Here is a 15,203-nt window from a genome sequence, read left to right as displayed (position 1 = left end):
ACGATTCCAAATGGTCGCCATACCGCCGAAAATCTGCAAAATTTTTTTATTTCGCCTATCTTTTTGTACCAGTATTGCATTTGGCTTTTTGGAGAGTATTTGATAAAATGTGACCATTATTATATTTGCCATACTTCTAGTAGGGGGAAAAAGTGCTGTCATACTTGAAAAATAAATTTATTATTAATTTATATAAGTGAAGATTTCCAACACCTAGATCTTTGAAATTTTGTATTTATATTCGTTGATCCTCAAACTTACAGGAAAAATAAGTGCCATACTGTTACAAATCGTTTGACTTTCGCTATTTTCCGACGAGTTAGACTAACGCCCACACGACTAAGCCACCGGGTTAAGCCGTAGGCGGAAAACTTACACGAATAAAAAATGGGCATTAGAATTGCTTTCAAAAGTATATATTTATCAACGTAATACAAATGGAGATCTCTTGGCTCTTATGCCCATAATACACCTTTCTTAATTTAGCGACTGAATGTAGAAACACATAGCTCATTTTTAAATCCGAAGCTTCTGATCACACTATCCTAAATTTAGAAACGAAATAAGATAATGAATATTGTAATAGTTTTACAGGGTACAGCAATTATTTATAGATTTATTCTAGAATCTAGATCGTTACATACACAATATTATTAAGTTATGTGAAATCGTAATGCCCTTAATACAGGAAAATTACTACGGTCGCTAAATTTAGAAAAAAATTGCATTTAGCAAGTTAGCATCCAAAATTCAGAAATCTGAATGGTTTCTGGCTGACTGATCATTTAAAAGCCTATTATTAGATATGCAATTATGAAGGTGTTATTGCATTCAGTCATAAAAAAATCGACACATTCAAATACTTTTATAATTCAAAATTTTTGGATATTATTTTTCATTCAGCAGGGGTTGGATATTATAGAACTCAATAATTATTATCATTACATAGTATAAAACAAATTCGCTTTTTCTGTCCCTATGTATGCTTAAATCTTTAAAACTACGCAACGGATTTTGATGCGGTTTTTTTTAATAGACACAGTGATTCAAGAGGAAGGTTTTAGTATATAATTTATTATGTTTTAGACAAAGCGGGCGAAGCCGCGGGCGGAAAGCTAGTAAATAAAAATTCAAAATAGAAATTGTTTTCATTTTTATCACACTTTTATTACTTCACCTGTATGTTTGTATACTTGTAGGCAAGACTTGTAGGAAACCAACACAAGTATTGGTGACAATACAATAATTTAATGAGTATATACTACAAAGTTTTTAATTTTATTAAACTTCACACTAAAATTAGCATTTATTCTAAGGCCGCGTTTCCATTTGCAAGAAATATCTGACAGTCTGTCTGACAGCAGCTTGCAAGTCTAAGGCCAGATGGAAACGCAGCCTAACTTATTTTAATATTAATCATCCATAGCCTTAATCCCCCATAACTTGACTTCATCTTCACATGCAGTTAATAAATAATTATCAGTAGGATGATGACTCAGAGACACCACTGCTTTATTACTAGTATGTACTAACTTATTTGTTATATTACTTGATATTAAGTCCCAATAAAACACCTCACCACTCGCCGAACCAGATATGATGTGACATCTTTTTCATTTATACAATTCTCCAGCATATAATCTCTACTTTGGTGTCCTGAAAATGTGTTCAGTAATTCACCAGAATCTTTGTCAAACAATTTGATTGTATCGTCTGAACAACTTAATACATAACACTGCCCATCATGTGTCATGCTTCCATGGGTTATAATAGCGCCGACATAATCAGAAATCATTTTTCCCACTCTCATATCATACAACCTCGTGTGACAATCGACGGATGTAGTTAAAACTTCATGGTCGGTAACCTGTATGGATGTAATACTGTCTTTCGCGTCTTTTAACGTCTGCACGGGCTCTTGCCTTCGACTCGCGACGTCCCAAAAAGCTACGGTATTGTCTATGGAGCCAGACACAGCCATGGTCGATTCTTCGTTAAACCTAATACACGTTATGGAGCTTGCATGTGCGCGGTACCGACGAAGCGGTTGGCCTGTAGTTACATCCCACAATATTACAGATTTATCTACACTTCCCGATATTATCTGGCTACTGTCGCATGACCCAGCAACGTCTAATACCTCATTCGCATGACCGCCGTAGGTTTTTAGTAATAAGTTTTTATGTGGATTCCATAATTTAACTTTTTTGTCGGCACCACACGTGAGGCAATATGTCCCATCGATATTAAACCTCACAGCGCGCACAGCTTGCTGCTTACATTTTATTGTTGTTAATGTTATTAATTGTGTTGTTTCAGACATGTTTTTACGACTGATTCATTAATTTTATTGTATGGTTTTATAAAACTGAAATGATACAAAACTGTGAAGTAAACAAATAACAAAACAGCTGTTTGACTCCAGATTGAATTTGACGATTTGACGTGATTCTGACACTTGTTGTTTGGTGTTTCTATTTTTTTACGTAACCACTCTTTAAAAATTAAATTAGCTTACATAATATAAACCGTTTAAACAACTAATATTTTCGTTGTTCAAGCTCAAACGATAACAATATACTTATCTTATAACCATATAATGTAAGAAAAGCGCACTAAAACAGTTTTTTACGTCCTAAATATTACGAACAATATCTGTGATGTGCAAGACGCAAGTGAATATCAAAATTATTTAATCTGTGGTAGGTTATAGGTAATTAAAAAAGTGACTTGTAATTTGACGTGTTTATACTCCGAGTGTTTATAAGTTATCGAAATTAATTTCCCATTTAATTCTCATAAAAATAAACAAACGTGAGTTAAATATTATAAAGTAAGTGAATCGTGGTGCTATAAATAAATTTAATGTGAATACATTTGTGTTAAAGTGCATATTCTTAATAAACAGCGTCAAAAGTAAAACATATCAAACAGCAACATATTGATGATAATAATATGTAAGTTTATGCAAAAAGTTTTTAAATTTCATCGTTGTACTTCTTTCATATTCATTTAAATATCTTGATTTATTTATAAGACTTGTGTTTGAAATGAGAATCATTTGCGAAGTTTTGCTAAAACTTTTATGACATTGGTTATTGCGATCAAATCACCTTGAACTTACAAAAGAGTCAACATTTTAACGCATTAGTCGTTTAATAGCATTACAACTGTAATTATTACGCCTATTAACTTAATGCGAAGATACTGAATCATATATTCATATAGGTATAATTTGTTTACAAAATATGTTACCAATAGGAATTTTATTTATAATTATTCTAAATGACGGTAAGACGTAGATTCCGAGTTTGTTTGTTTGTCGTTAAATCTCAGGAACTACTGGTCCGATTTGAAACAATCTTTCGGTGTTAGATAGCCCATTTATTGAGGATGGCTATAAATCATCACTGCGTTTAAAACCGCGGGGCACAGTTAGTCATGTCATAAAATTGCTTTGTTGTGACTTATAGGAAAGACAAAGAATATATAATATTAGCAGTTATTAACTATGGTTTCAAAAACAAATTTTAAGTATTCTCTTGTGTTTGATTTTATACAAGTACTAGCTGTCCTGGCAAACGTTATTCTGCCTTTTTCTTCATCATTTAGGGGTATGAAAAATAGATGTCAGCCGATTCTCAGACCTACCCGATATGCACACAAAATTTCATGAGAATCGGTCCAGCCGTTTTGGAGGAGTATGGTAACTAACATTGTGACAGGGGAATTTTATATATAAGATTATCATCATTTAAGAATTAAATTAAAAAAACATAGGAAAGAAATAAGAATAATAATTTTTAACTTGATTTAGTATGAAGTGCATTATCTACCATATACGTAACATAGTATAAAGAGAACAAGTAGATCAACTCCCGGCAGTGAAACTTAATTTGTTTGTGGTTGTGCCAAAAAAAAATTATAGGTATCAAAAGTATTGTATTGCCCTGAAATTGCATAAAATGTTATTCCAGTTGTTTCTACCTGAAGAAATATTCTTTTGTAGACTTGTAGTTAATCAGAAATTAATTGAGAGCGGATAATCGAAAAAATCGATTTTAGAGTCAATTTATCTCAATAATAAATTGATTGAATGCGAATCGATAAAATAGGTTTAGGTTTAAAGACTTTATTACTCATAAGAACAATTTGTTCACTTAAAATGAGTTACATGCTATCTTAAATTAAATTAACTTAGTTCTCTAGTTTTAGTTATCATGCAATAATTATACAAAATAAGCATAAATTCAACTGTACTATTCTAAATTACAGTAAATGTGATTTTTAAGTAATTTTTTAAATACATTTAGACTTTTACAATTTTTTAACTTGTTTGGCAATTTATTAAACATTTGTGCTCCTTCAAAGAGTATGGTTTTTTTCCCGTAGTTAGTTCGAGTCGAGATAGGTTGAAAATTATTTTGGCTTCTCAGGTTATACTTTGTTGATTTTTTATGTAGCTGTAAGTTTGATTTTGTTGCGTTTGTTGTTATTTTTTTTATAAGGATGCATGTGGAATATGCGTAGATTTGTGAGAGTTTAAGTAGTTTTGTTGATGAATAGAGTGTTTTTGTGGGAGTTAGGTACGGGTAATTAAAAAGCGTTTTTATAATTTTGTTCTGAGATCTTTGTAGTGTATCTAAATTTGTTTTGGAAGCTGATCCCCATATCTCAATTAAGTAGTCTAGATGTGTCTTAACTAAGGAGTTATAAATCATTAAACGTTCTTTTTTCGGAATACAATGTGTTACTCGATGGAGTGATTTTAGTAATGATGTAAGTTTATTTTTGATATGATTTATATGTACTGTCCATGTGAGTTTATCGTCTAGCCAGAGTCCAAGGTATTTTTCACAGTTCGAATGCTGTATGATTTCGTTATCTATGGTAATAATTGGGGTAGAATTTGGAAGAGGTTTATTTTTTGCTGCAAATATCATGAATGAAGTTTTTTTAATATTGATTGTGAGTAAATTGAATTTAAGCCATGTAGAAAGTAAGTCTAAATCTTTTTGAGCTAATGATATAATGTTATGTAAGGATTTATCAAAGTAAAAGAGACACGTGTCGTCTGCATATAATGACAAGTATCCTGTAAGTCCAATTTTATCGATGTCGTTTATGTAAATCAAAAAGAGCAAAGGACTTAAAATTGACCCTTGAGGACAGCCATATGATAAGTTTTGAACTGAGCTAGTGTACTTATCAATTTTGACAACTTGTCTTCTATTTTCTAAGAATGATGTAAACATTTTGTGGGCGTTACCGGTCACACCTAGGCTTTTTAACTTCACACCTAGGCTTTTTAATCGATTTTCGTTTTATCTCAATAACTTCCGATTTGAATATTTTACGATTGCTTCAAGCGTAAAATATGACTTTAGAAGATCCTAGAGGTTTGTAGTGGAATAGTATTCGTTTGTGGATAGCCAGAAATTGATTGAGAGCGGATAATCGAAAAGGTCGATTTTCGAGTCGATTCATCTGAATAATTTCTGATTCAAAGATGTTACGATTGCTACAAACGTTGACTAATTATTATGTTTGCGTTGAATAAATATTTCCAATACAAAAAATGAGATATTTTTCTGCCTCTCGTCACGTCATGGAGTAAGGCAACGATTTTCGTATCTATGAATCTTGCCAAAGAAGTTTCACTTCTGATACGTGTGCTCGGCACACAGGCTCTTTTTAATAGTGGTTCTCGACTCTCGAGGAAGCTTTTAGTATATAATTTGATGAGAAGACAGAGCAGGGGAAACTAGTAAACTATATTTATATTAATATAATCGGTTTAATATCTTAAGACATATGTTTCGAAGCCATGTAATATAATTCTATTATATATATTCTTATGTAAATGCAACTGTCTTGCATTTACTTGTAGTATTGTCACAAAGCAGAGAAGTAGAGACAATTGTTATTTTTTATGGAGAGCAGTGAGTCACACTGTTGAGTGGTAGAGTTTATTAGAAACTAGCTTCCGTCGCCTAAAACTTAACCAAGTATTAAAACTTCTAGAGATCCACTATCCATTTGTGAAAACAGCATGAAAGTTGGTACTGTAGTTTTTGAGTTTATCGCGAACACACAGACACAGCGGAGGACTTATTTATTATTATTACATCAATCATTGCATTAGTCGTTGCCTTTCCTTGCATAATGCATCATGTTGAGCTAAGAAAGATCAGTGGTAATGATCTCTTTAATTATAATGAAAATTTTACAAAATTTTTTTAAATCTTTGTCACAATAGAAACTGGCAAAACGTATCCGAATCCAAGAGAACAATAGTTTTCATTACAATTTCTTATCAAAGAGATGATATGATCAATTTGAATAGATAACTCCAGGTCATAAATCAATCTATATACGTCTAACCTCGATCCATTGTTACAGATTCCACAGTACAATGGCAGCAGTACAAAACTTAGATAACCAACGGACAATAAACATACCAGATAACAGGAAAGAGCGAGACGCCATGAACAATGAGATATCGTCTACATCGAGTGACGAGACCCAAAACACAGCGTCCATCGTCAAATATAATATATACAAGAAGAGATATAAAGACTGCGCGTCTGACAACGAAACAGATGGTCCCAGGAACAAGACAATCATGCAACGTAACCATTACAAATCCATGGGCAATCTAAACGATTCATATCGTCGTGAATTTAGAAATAGCGTGAACAGCATCAGTAACGTCGATTTAAGTCTACACAGTGATGATATAAAGAAGTTTGAATCACTGCAAATACCAATAGTTGGGTACGAAGTTATGGAAGAAAGAGCAAGATTCACAATATACAAGTTGAAAGTAGAAGACGATAAGCGGGACCAGTCCTGGCTTGTTTTCCGGAGATACACAGACTTTGTTCGATTATACAATAGGATAAAGAGCGAACAGCCGAACTTGATTCTCCCTTTGCCAGGGAAACGATGGTTCAGGGATAACTTCGAACCGGCGTTCTTAGAAGAACGAGTGCGTGGGTTACAAGTGTTCGTGAACGCGATATTGAATAAACTACCCAATCACCCTGTCGTTAGGGAGTTCTTTTGCTTGGACGAACCGCCGCAAGTGTTCACGTACCAGCCAGAAGTACAAGCGGTGTATGGGGCTCTAGAAGATTCTATAACCACGTTGAAAATGCAGTTGAAGCAAAAAGACGCGACGATCATGCATTTACAAACACGCCTGTCGCAGATGGAGGATAAAGTTAAGAACTGTCCGAAATGTTCTAATCAATGATATTATAAGTAAATGGGTGTAGATAGGTTTTAAAAGAATAGAAAAATTCGATAGAAGCGGAATGCGAATATCAAGCATTTGAATGATGTAGAACTAAATATCAAATTCAGGTGTAGATAGATACCAACACAACATAAATGTTAATAACCGGTTTCTATATTAATATATCATTTTGGTATTTTAAATACGCATTTTCATCAATTTTAATAAAATATCCACGGGTTACTTAACGTTTGAACTGATGTCACCATAAAATATATACATAGAATCAATATTATAACATTTATAAGTACTATGTTACAAACACAACATTCGATCTTCAAAAACGGCACATTAACGCACACACGATTACACGTCAAAGTGAGATGCCATGATTCAACTATCGTTAGCGAAAAAGAGACAACTGGAGGGTTACCATGATGTCTTATAGAAGTGTTATTCCCAGAGTGAGAAAGTGTTTGCGCTAGACGATCTATTTAGTGTTGTCATTTTTCTGTATGAAGTCAATATTGGCTAATTAGCCACATTGTGGAATGCTTTTAGCCTATCTACACCTTTCTACGTATAATATTATATTTTTTAGGTTGTAATGTACAAATGTAGTGATATTAATGTTATATTATGAAAGCATTTATTTTTTTATTTGTGTTGTGTTGTGGGGTAGGGTGTGAACAAAGAAAAAATATATTTTTTATTCCTTATTTAAAAGATATTAGAGAGTTAATTAAATTGGTCAAATTTTAACATGATTACACCGATTGCAGTTTATTTACGTAAATTTGAAGGTAGTTGAATATTAGTTTTGTTGAACTGCCCTCATTTAATTTCAATTTAAAACCTTTTCATGCAATGATTCTTAATGAATATGAAATTAAATAATTATGTATATAACAATGTACAAATAATAGTTTTTAAGATCAAATAAAACAAATAAATAAAAATATATGTCAATTGTTCACACCCTTTCTCTTCACACATTTCAACATTCAATATTTTATTTAACAGTAACATTTTAATTTTAATGAAATTACCAAATACTAAGAAATGATCTATTTTTTGATTGCGAGCTGAAAGTTGTAATTTAATATACGAATCACACGAATATAGTATGTATGTTTGTTTGTTCCACTCACAAGGAAAGGCTAAACAGATATGGATACAATTTGGTACAAAGATAGCTTATTTTACCTAAGCGCGTTGCTATCATATTGCTTCTTTACTACTATCTCGCTCTAGCAAAAAAATAGCATCGTGTGTTGTGAATAAAAAAAATAGCAAGTTACAAACCATCTGAGTCAAACTTCATCCAATCGTGTTCAGCCGTTTTTGCGTGATTAAGTGACATACATATGTATAAAAAAAACTTCAGCTCGTAATCAAAACAAGTATTATAACCTATAGGTGCTAATTGATAAGCATTTTATTGTGATAAGAGTATGTGTAATTGTTCATTAGTTTTTAGATTTATTTTAAGTATTTTTCAAAACATGACACTAAAAAGGGCTGGTTTTTACTTTATTTACACAAGCTGCCGCGGATGTACCCGCGTGCTGAAACAAGTATTTCTATAGCGCATGTTGTGTTCTCATGTCCAAAAAAAAATGTGGGCGTGTACACACGTAAGAAGTGAAACTTATGTATGACCTTATTTTTCAAAAAATAATCCATACTAATATTATAAATGCGAATGTAACTCTGTCTGTCTGTCTGTTACTCAATCACGCCTTAACTATTGAACCAATTTGCATGAAATTTGGTATAGAGATATTTTGATACCCGAGAAAGGACATAGGATAGGTTTTATCCCGGAAAACCTACGGGAACGGGTTTTTCTTTGAAAACGCGGGCGAAGCCGCGTGCGGAAAGCTAGTTTACTATATGCAACTTTACAGAAATACGTCGAATCACGCGTGGTAGGGATAAGAAACAGATGGCGCGTAACGGAAAAATGTCACGCGTAACGAAAAAGACTATCTTCAGATACAAAATAATATAATATCAAGAAAGGCCTACAAACTTCCTACAAACAAACGGTCGCATTTATAATATCAGTATCTTATAATATTAATTTTGTATTAAATTCAATAAAAACGAAATATTAACGCATTCTAATGAAATGGTAGGAAAAAATCAGCCCTTGACTAAAATTTATAAGTAAAAAAATGTGTGAATACAGCTTAGTTTCAATATAAGTTCTATTATTAAGTGCAAATTAAATATAACACAAATCTACAAAAAATACATGGAAATTGTTGATTTAAAAACTTGTAATGGATTTTAAATCCAGTCGAATAATACAAAAAAATGTACAAATAATTTACATGATGTTAATAATTTTAAATAGAGCCGGCATTTATGGCATATTTATAGTACAGGCAAACAAAAATATTCTGAGAATTCTAAAGTTTGTTTTTGTACAAGAAGTGGCAACATTACAGCATAAATATTAAATTGCAAAAAAATGAAAAATTATTGATATTTAATAGCAATTTATGATGTTTATGAAAAATATTAACTAATTTATAATTACCAGAGTTCGTTTCACGTTCATTAATGTATAAAGCCTACTGTTATACAAAATACATAGCCTAATATAATATGTACAAGCAAGATAAATGTTAATGTACATAGTCTTAATATAATTCGCAAAATAACAATAAATAAATGTTAAGTTTTTACTATTAATAACCGGTTTCTATATTCTTATATCATTTCATCATCATCATCAGCCCATATACGTTCCCACTGCTGGGACACGGCCCACGGGCTTCCTATAAGGGTACAGGCCATAATCCACCACGCTGGCCAAGTGCGGGTTGGCGGATGTCACATGTTGTCGATGATATCATTTAGGTATTTTAAATACGCATTTTCATATATTCTAATAATTTTTATACATTTGAAGTAACAAGACCGTAAACATAAAGATAGAATCAATGATATTATAAGTAAAAGGGTGTAGATAGGTTACCAATACAACATTCGATCTTCTAAAACGGCACACACGCACACACGATTAGACGTCAAAGTGAGATAGCATGATTCAACTATCGTGAGCGAAAAAGAGACAACTGAAGTAAATTGTGGATAATTCATTTACGCTAAGAACCAATCTTTGCCTTTTTACTTATAAATTATTATAATATAATTGGTCAAAACCACGGGTCAAAACTGAGTTATGTCACTACTCACTTTACTCAAAATTCAATATTGCGTCGATAAAAAAAATAATTTTGGGAGCCAATTTTTTCAAGAATATAGAAACCGCCGGTTAAAATGAATCAGCGTTGTGATAACTAAATGTACAAGCAATAATGTGCCTTATGTAACATTTATTATATACAATCGTTTACATGTATTTTTAGATCTTTTGCCGTTATACATATGAGCGATTTTTGCTTGATACGGGCGATGTTTGTCTTATATAGTTTTTATAAGATATACGATCTTTTGTCTCTCTCGATTGCGTTAAAGTATCGTTTGTTAAAACGAGACGGAAGTAGAGAACATGCTTTTACATTTTAAATATAATATGTGAAATAGTCAGTCTCGCTCTAGCGAATAATGATTCTATGTTATAGAAAGAGACAGGTTTACATTGAAATAGTATTGAACAAAATTTGAAAAGAACCGTTTCAATATGTTATTCTAATATGAACCATTTTCTGTACAGATAGAGTTTATATTGCATTGATATTTTAGTAATTATCAACATATTCCTGTCGTTTGGAATGATTTGTCAGTTTTGTTTTTATAAATAACTAGCGGTCCGCCCCGGCTTCGCCCGTGGTACATGTTTACGTAAGAACCATCCTCGTACTTCAAGGAATATAATAAAAAAAGAATTATCGAAATCGGTTCAGCCGTTCTCGAGTTATGCGCTTACCAACACATTTTGCGATTCATTTTTATATATAAGAAAGAAGATAAGAAGATAATTAAAATATTAATTTAAATTTAATGTAATAAATGGATGTATATTTTCTTACCTACTTATCGATAATTTTTATTTTTTTATTTCTGATGGCACAAAGTTTTTTTTTCTATAAGGAATAATATTGTAAATACTAAATATGTACTTTTTTTCAATGGGAATTTGTTTAATTTATAAAACTCGGATTCTTGATGTAATTTATGAAATTTACAAAAAAAAAAAGCATTTTTTTTACCTAAAAATCTGAACTCAATAAAAAACATTAAAAATCAGTTCAGATGTTGATATTGTATTAATAATTATTAATAAGTTAAATTATTTTGTCCGTATGAATTGTCTCGAAATTGATTGATGTTAATGTAATACAATAAATTTTATAGCTATGTTGTATTCTTTATTTAATACTAACGGTCCTCCTGGCTTCGCCCGTAGTACATGTTTACGTTTTCTTTTCTCTCCATAAGAATATTTTTTGTTAAAATCAGTTACACATTTCCTTTCGTTGAAGAATTGAAGATATTATATACTAGCTTTCCACCCGCGGCTTCGCCCGCGCAGTCAAAGAAAAAACCGCATAGTTCCCGTGGGATTTCCGGGTATGCGCCATTTTCCCGGGATAAAAAGTAGCCTATGTCCTTTCTCCGGTATAAAAATATCTCTATACCAAATTTCATGCAAATATGTTCAGTAGTTAAGGCGTGATTGAGTAACAGACAGACAGACAGAGTTACTTTCGCATTTATAGTATTAATAATATGGATTATGGAGAAATCTAGACATAGGACAGAAAATTCTCAAATTCTAAGCTGCAACCCCATGGCTTTAACTCCCATCCCTCCCACCGCACTTATTTAGTTAAACTCGATCTTATGTGTATAATCAATAGGGAAACTCAATCGCTGTTCTATTATATTACTTGCTCTGTGGTTCTATTTAAAATTTAAATAACAGCGCTATTGAGTGGGTTTGTTTAATTATTTAACCGTCTCGGGCTCACACGCTCAATGTTTCTATAAAATATTAGTCTACAGATACAAGACACAAATAAGAAGATTTCTGACCAGTGCAAACTTAGCACCCCATCTATGGAATTTTGGGTCGAAAATGACCTTGATCGTTAGGTCCCCGTTAGGTCCTTTAAGGTCCACCAATTTTTTCGTTAGGTCCCCTTTAGTTTTTTTTTAAATAATTTTTTAAATTTTAGGTATAAAAAAATTACACTTTAGCACCCCATCCATAGAATTTTGGGTCAAAAATGACCTTAATCTATAGGTCTTCGTTAGGTCCTATAAGGTCCCACAATTTTTTCGTTAGGTCCCCTTTAGTTTTTTTTTAAATATTTTTTTTTTAATTTTGGGTATAAAAAAATTACACTTTAGCACCTCATCCATATCAAAATTGGCGAATTTTATCAAAATCGTATTCTTTACCGTTAGGTCCGTATAGGTCCATCATTGAAATTGTTAAATTATTTATTTTATTAAAATCTATATATTTATAAGAAAGTCGTGTTAGTTACTCCACTTATAACTCAAGAACGGCTGAACCGATTTAGCTGAAAATTGGCAGGGAGGTAGTTTAGAGCCAGGAGAAGGATATAGGATACTAAATATGTACCACGGGCGAAGCCGGGGCACTAGTTATAAAATAATTGAAACCTGCGCATGCGCCTTAGAGCATTAAGACATGCGCACATCATACATAAACAGCGCGAAATTTAAATTGGTATCGTTTCATTTATTAAATCAATAAATAAATCTATACTAGTCACGTCTGGTTCGAAAGATGAGACTGGCTTTTTATTTCGAAAATTTATTTGGCAACACTTAACAGTTAACTGTCATTAAAACCTGAGTTGTTGATGTGTCAAAGCTTGTCAAAGTGATTTTATTTTCTGCGATTTTAGCTTAGGATTTTAGTGATTTCTAATAATTGAAAACTGAGTTGAAAACATGACGAAAACTTTAAACTATGATTAATAAATTTAAAAAGAAATAATTTGAAAGAGATGTAGTTTTCAAGGAAAAACACACAGTGTGACTTGATATTTTGATACTTTTCATCTTGATTGCATTGCACATTATATGATTTGTTTAATATTATTATTATTATTTTGCATGGATGATACCAGTAATCCAGTTATAAACTATTAAAGCAACAATATAAAATTGAACGATCTGTCCGTTCAAAATGTTTAAAGACACAAAATCAGTATCTCAACGAGATTTCTTCTATGACCGAACCATGTTATTCATGTTGAAGAGCAGTACAAAAAAAACAAGATGGAATAACTGCAGAAATGGAAGAGTTAATGATGTCAGAGATAATGATAGTGATTCTTATTCTTTATTCGCGGCTGAACGCGGCTTTTAGATTTAATATGATTATATTGATTAAACAAAATTTAATTGTATTTTATTATGTTTTTTATTACTTTCACTAGCTGTTCTTTTTTTTATCTGTATCAGATAACTGTACCAGATTACATATATATAATATTATATAGATGAAGAGTTTGTAGAGGTTGTTAATCTCTCAAAAAAACAAAGCTCGTAATAATAAATTAAAGTATCAAAACTTTATTTCCAACTATAACCTAAGTTACCATTAGGTTACCTTAATATGATGATTTTTTGAATTTGCCGCCTTTTCCAGTCTTATCTTTCGTTAGCCGGACTATCACCACAGTATCACCATATTTCCTACAGTATGGCGACGAATGTACTTGTGCAGAGAAACGGAGGGGAACTGGCGGGGGGTCGGGCGACGCGGGCCGCTTAATGCAATCACGCTGAGTTTGCATTAACTATCGCGAAAGGACGACGCAGTCGTATTTTTTGTGTAATAATTTTATTATACATAGGTACTTACATATTCTATTATGGCGCGCAAAAACTGTTCCGTTTACGGATGTAAATCTACATTGAAATCCCAGAAGGAAACAATATTTCAGAAAGATTGTATTAATAATTGTATCTGTTGAATTAAAATCAAAGCTATGTATATGTTGTCCTCATTATTTTCTAATCAGATTGTACATCCCAATGCGAATGCATTACTTCTTAAATGGTATAATATACAATTAAGAACATCCAAAAATAAAGTGTCCACGTAAATAATATTTAGCAGTGCAATATCTGTAATTATATATTTATGAACAAATGATTACATCAGATTTAATAATCGCAATTATTTTGAATGTACATATGAATAAATGATTTCATCATAATATTAATAATCACAATTGTTTTATTTCCCATTTGTTGCAACCCTAGCGTATTTTCGTGTGGCAGCGTAAGTACCTACGCTGGCGGCGGCATCGCGCGACATCAAAGGCGTTTCCTTACTGTAGGAAATAATATTGTAATACTGTGCTATCACTATCATTATTATATTATACATAGTATAAAACAAAGTCGCTTTCTCTCTCCCTATGTCCCTTTGTACGCTTAAATCTTTGAAACTACGCAACGGATTTTGATGCAGTTTCTTTTAATAGATAGAGTGATTCAAGAGGAAGGTTTATATGTATAATAACATCCATTAAATAGTGGAGAAGTACTGCTATTTTTGAGGTTTCTAATGTGATGTCGTAAAAAATTACCAGCCTTACTTATAAAAACTGACTGATCTGTTGCATAAACACCTCTCAGTTAAATAACTCTCAACTCCTTAAACAATGATTAAAATAATCTTAGGTACTTATAAACCTATCTCAGCAGTCTCTCAACTAAGTTACGTCAATATATGTATTTTTTTCTAGTAACATTATCGAAATAAAACCCGCTATTCACGTAAAACTTGACTAAAAATGTACTTTTTGACAAATATGAATGGTAGACTTTATTTTGTATGACGTTTAACTGACAGGATATTGATAACTTTCAAATTTCAAACATTTGTACAGATTTGAGATTTTTGATAAATTCAAATTCAGTTTTAATTTAAAATGAGTTCAATGATCAATAAACGTTCTCGTTCGACGAATTGGAGTGAGGAGGAGTACGTAAT

The 15,203-nt window shown here is 31.9% G+C and overlaps 1 protein-coding gene and 1 pseudogene across 2 annotated transcripts in view; one reads left to right on the top strand and one right to left on the bottom strand.

Annotated features, from left to right (window-relative positions):
• Positions 1-7,532, top strand: part of LOC149895555 (sorting nexin-16-like) — a 72,203-nt gene extending 64,671 nt beyond the window's left edge. Inside the window, exons 2-3 of one of the 2 annotated variants that reach the window (XM_090118963.1) lie at positions 2,759-2,833; positions 6,403-7,532. In XM_090118963.1, coding sequence (XP_089975089.1) covers positions 2,759-2,833; positions 6,403-7,258 — 931 coding nt within the window. In that variant the 3' untranslated portion in view covers positions 7,259-7,532. Of the gene's footprint in view, positions 1-2,758; positions 2,958-6,402 lie in introns of both variants that reach the window. The other variant, XM_090118964.1, reaches the window with a different exon arrangement.
• On the bottom strand, positions 368-2,419 carry LOC149895556 (WD repeat domain-containing protein 83-like; annotated as a pseudogene).
• Positions 7,533-15,203: the final 7,671 nt, after the last annotated feature.

This window comes from Colias eurytheme, chromosome 31 (genome assembly GCF_061535395.1).
Source record: "Colias eurytheme isolate Ceu_HAF_F1 chromosome 31, ilColEury1 Martin Lab GWU primary, whole genome shotgun sequence".
Taxonomy (NCBI): Eukaryota; Metazoa; Arthropoda; class Insecta; order Lepidoptera; family Pieridae; genus Colias; species Colias eurytheme.
This window is presented reverse-complemented; position numbering and strand designations above follow the sequence as displayed.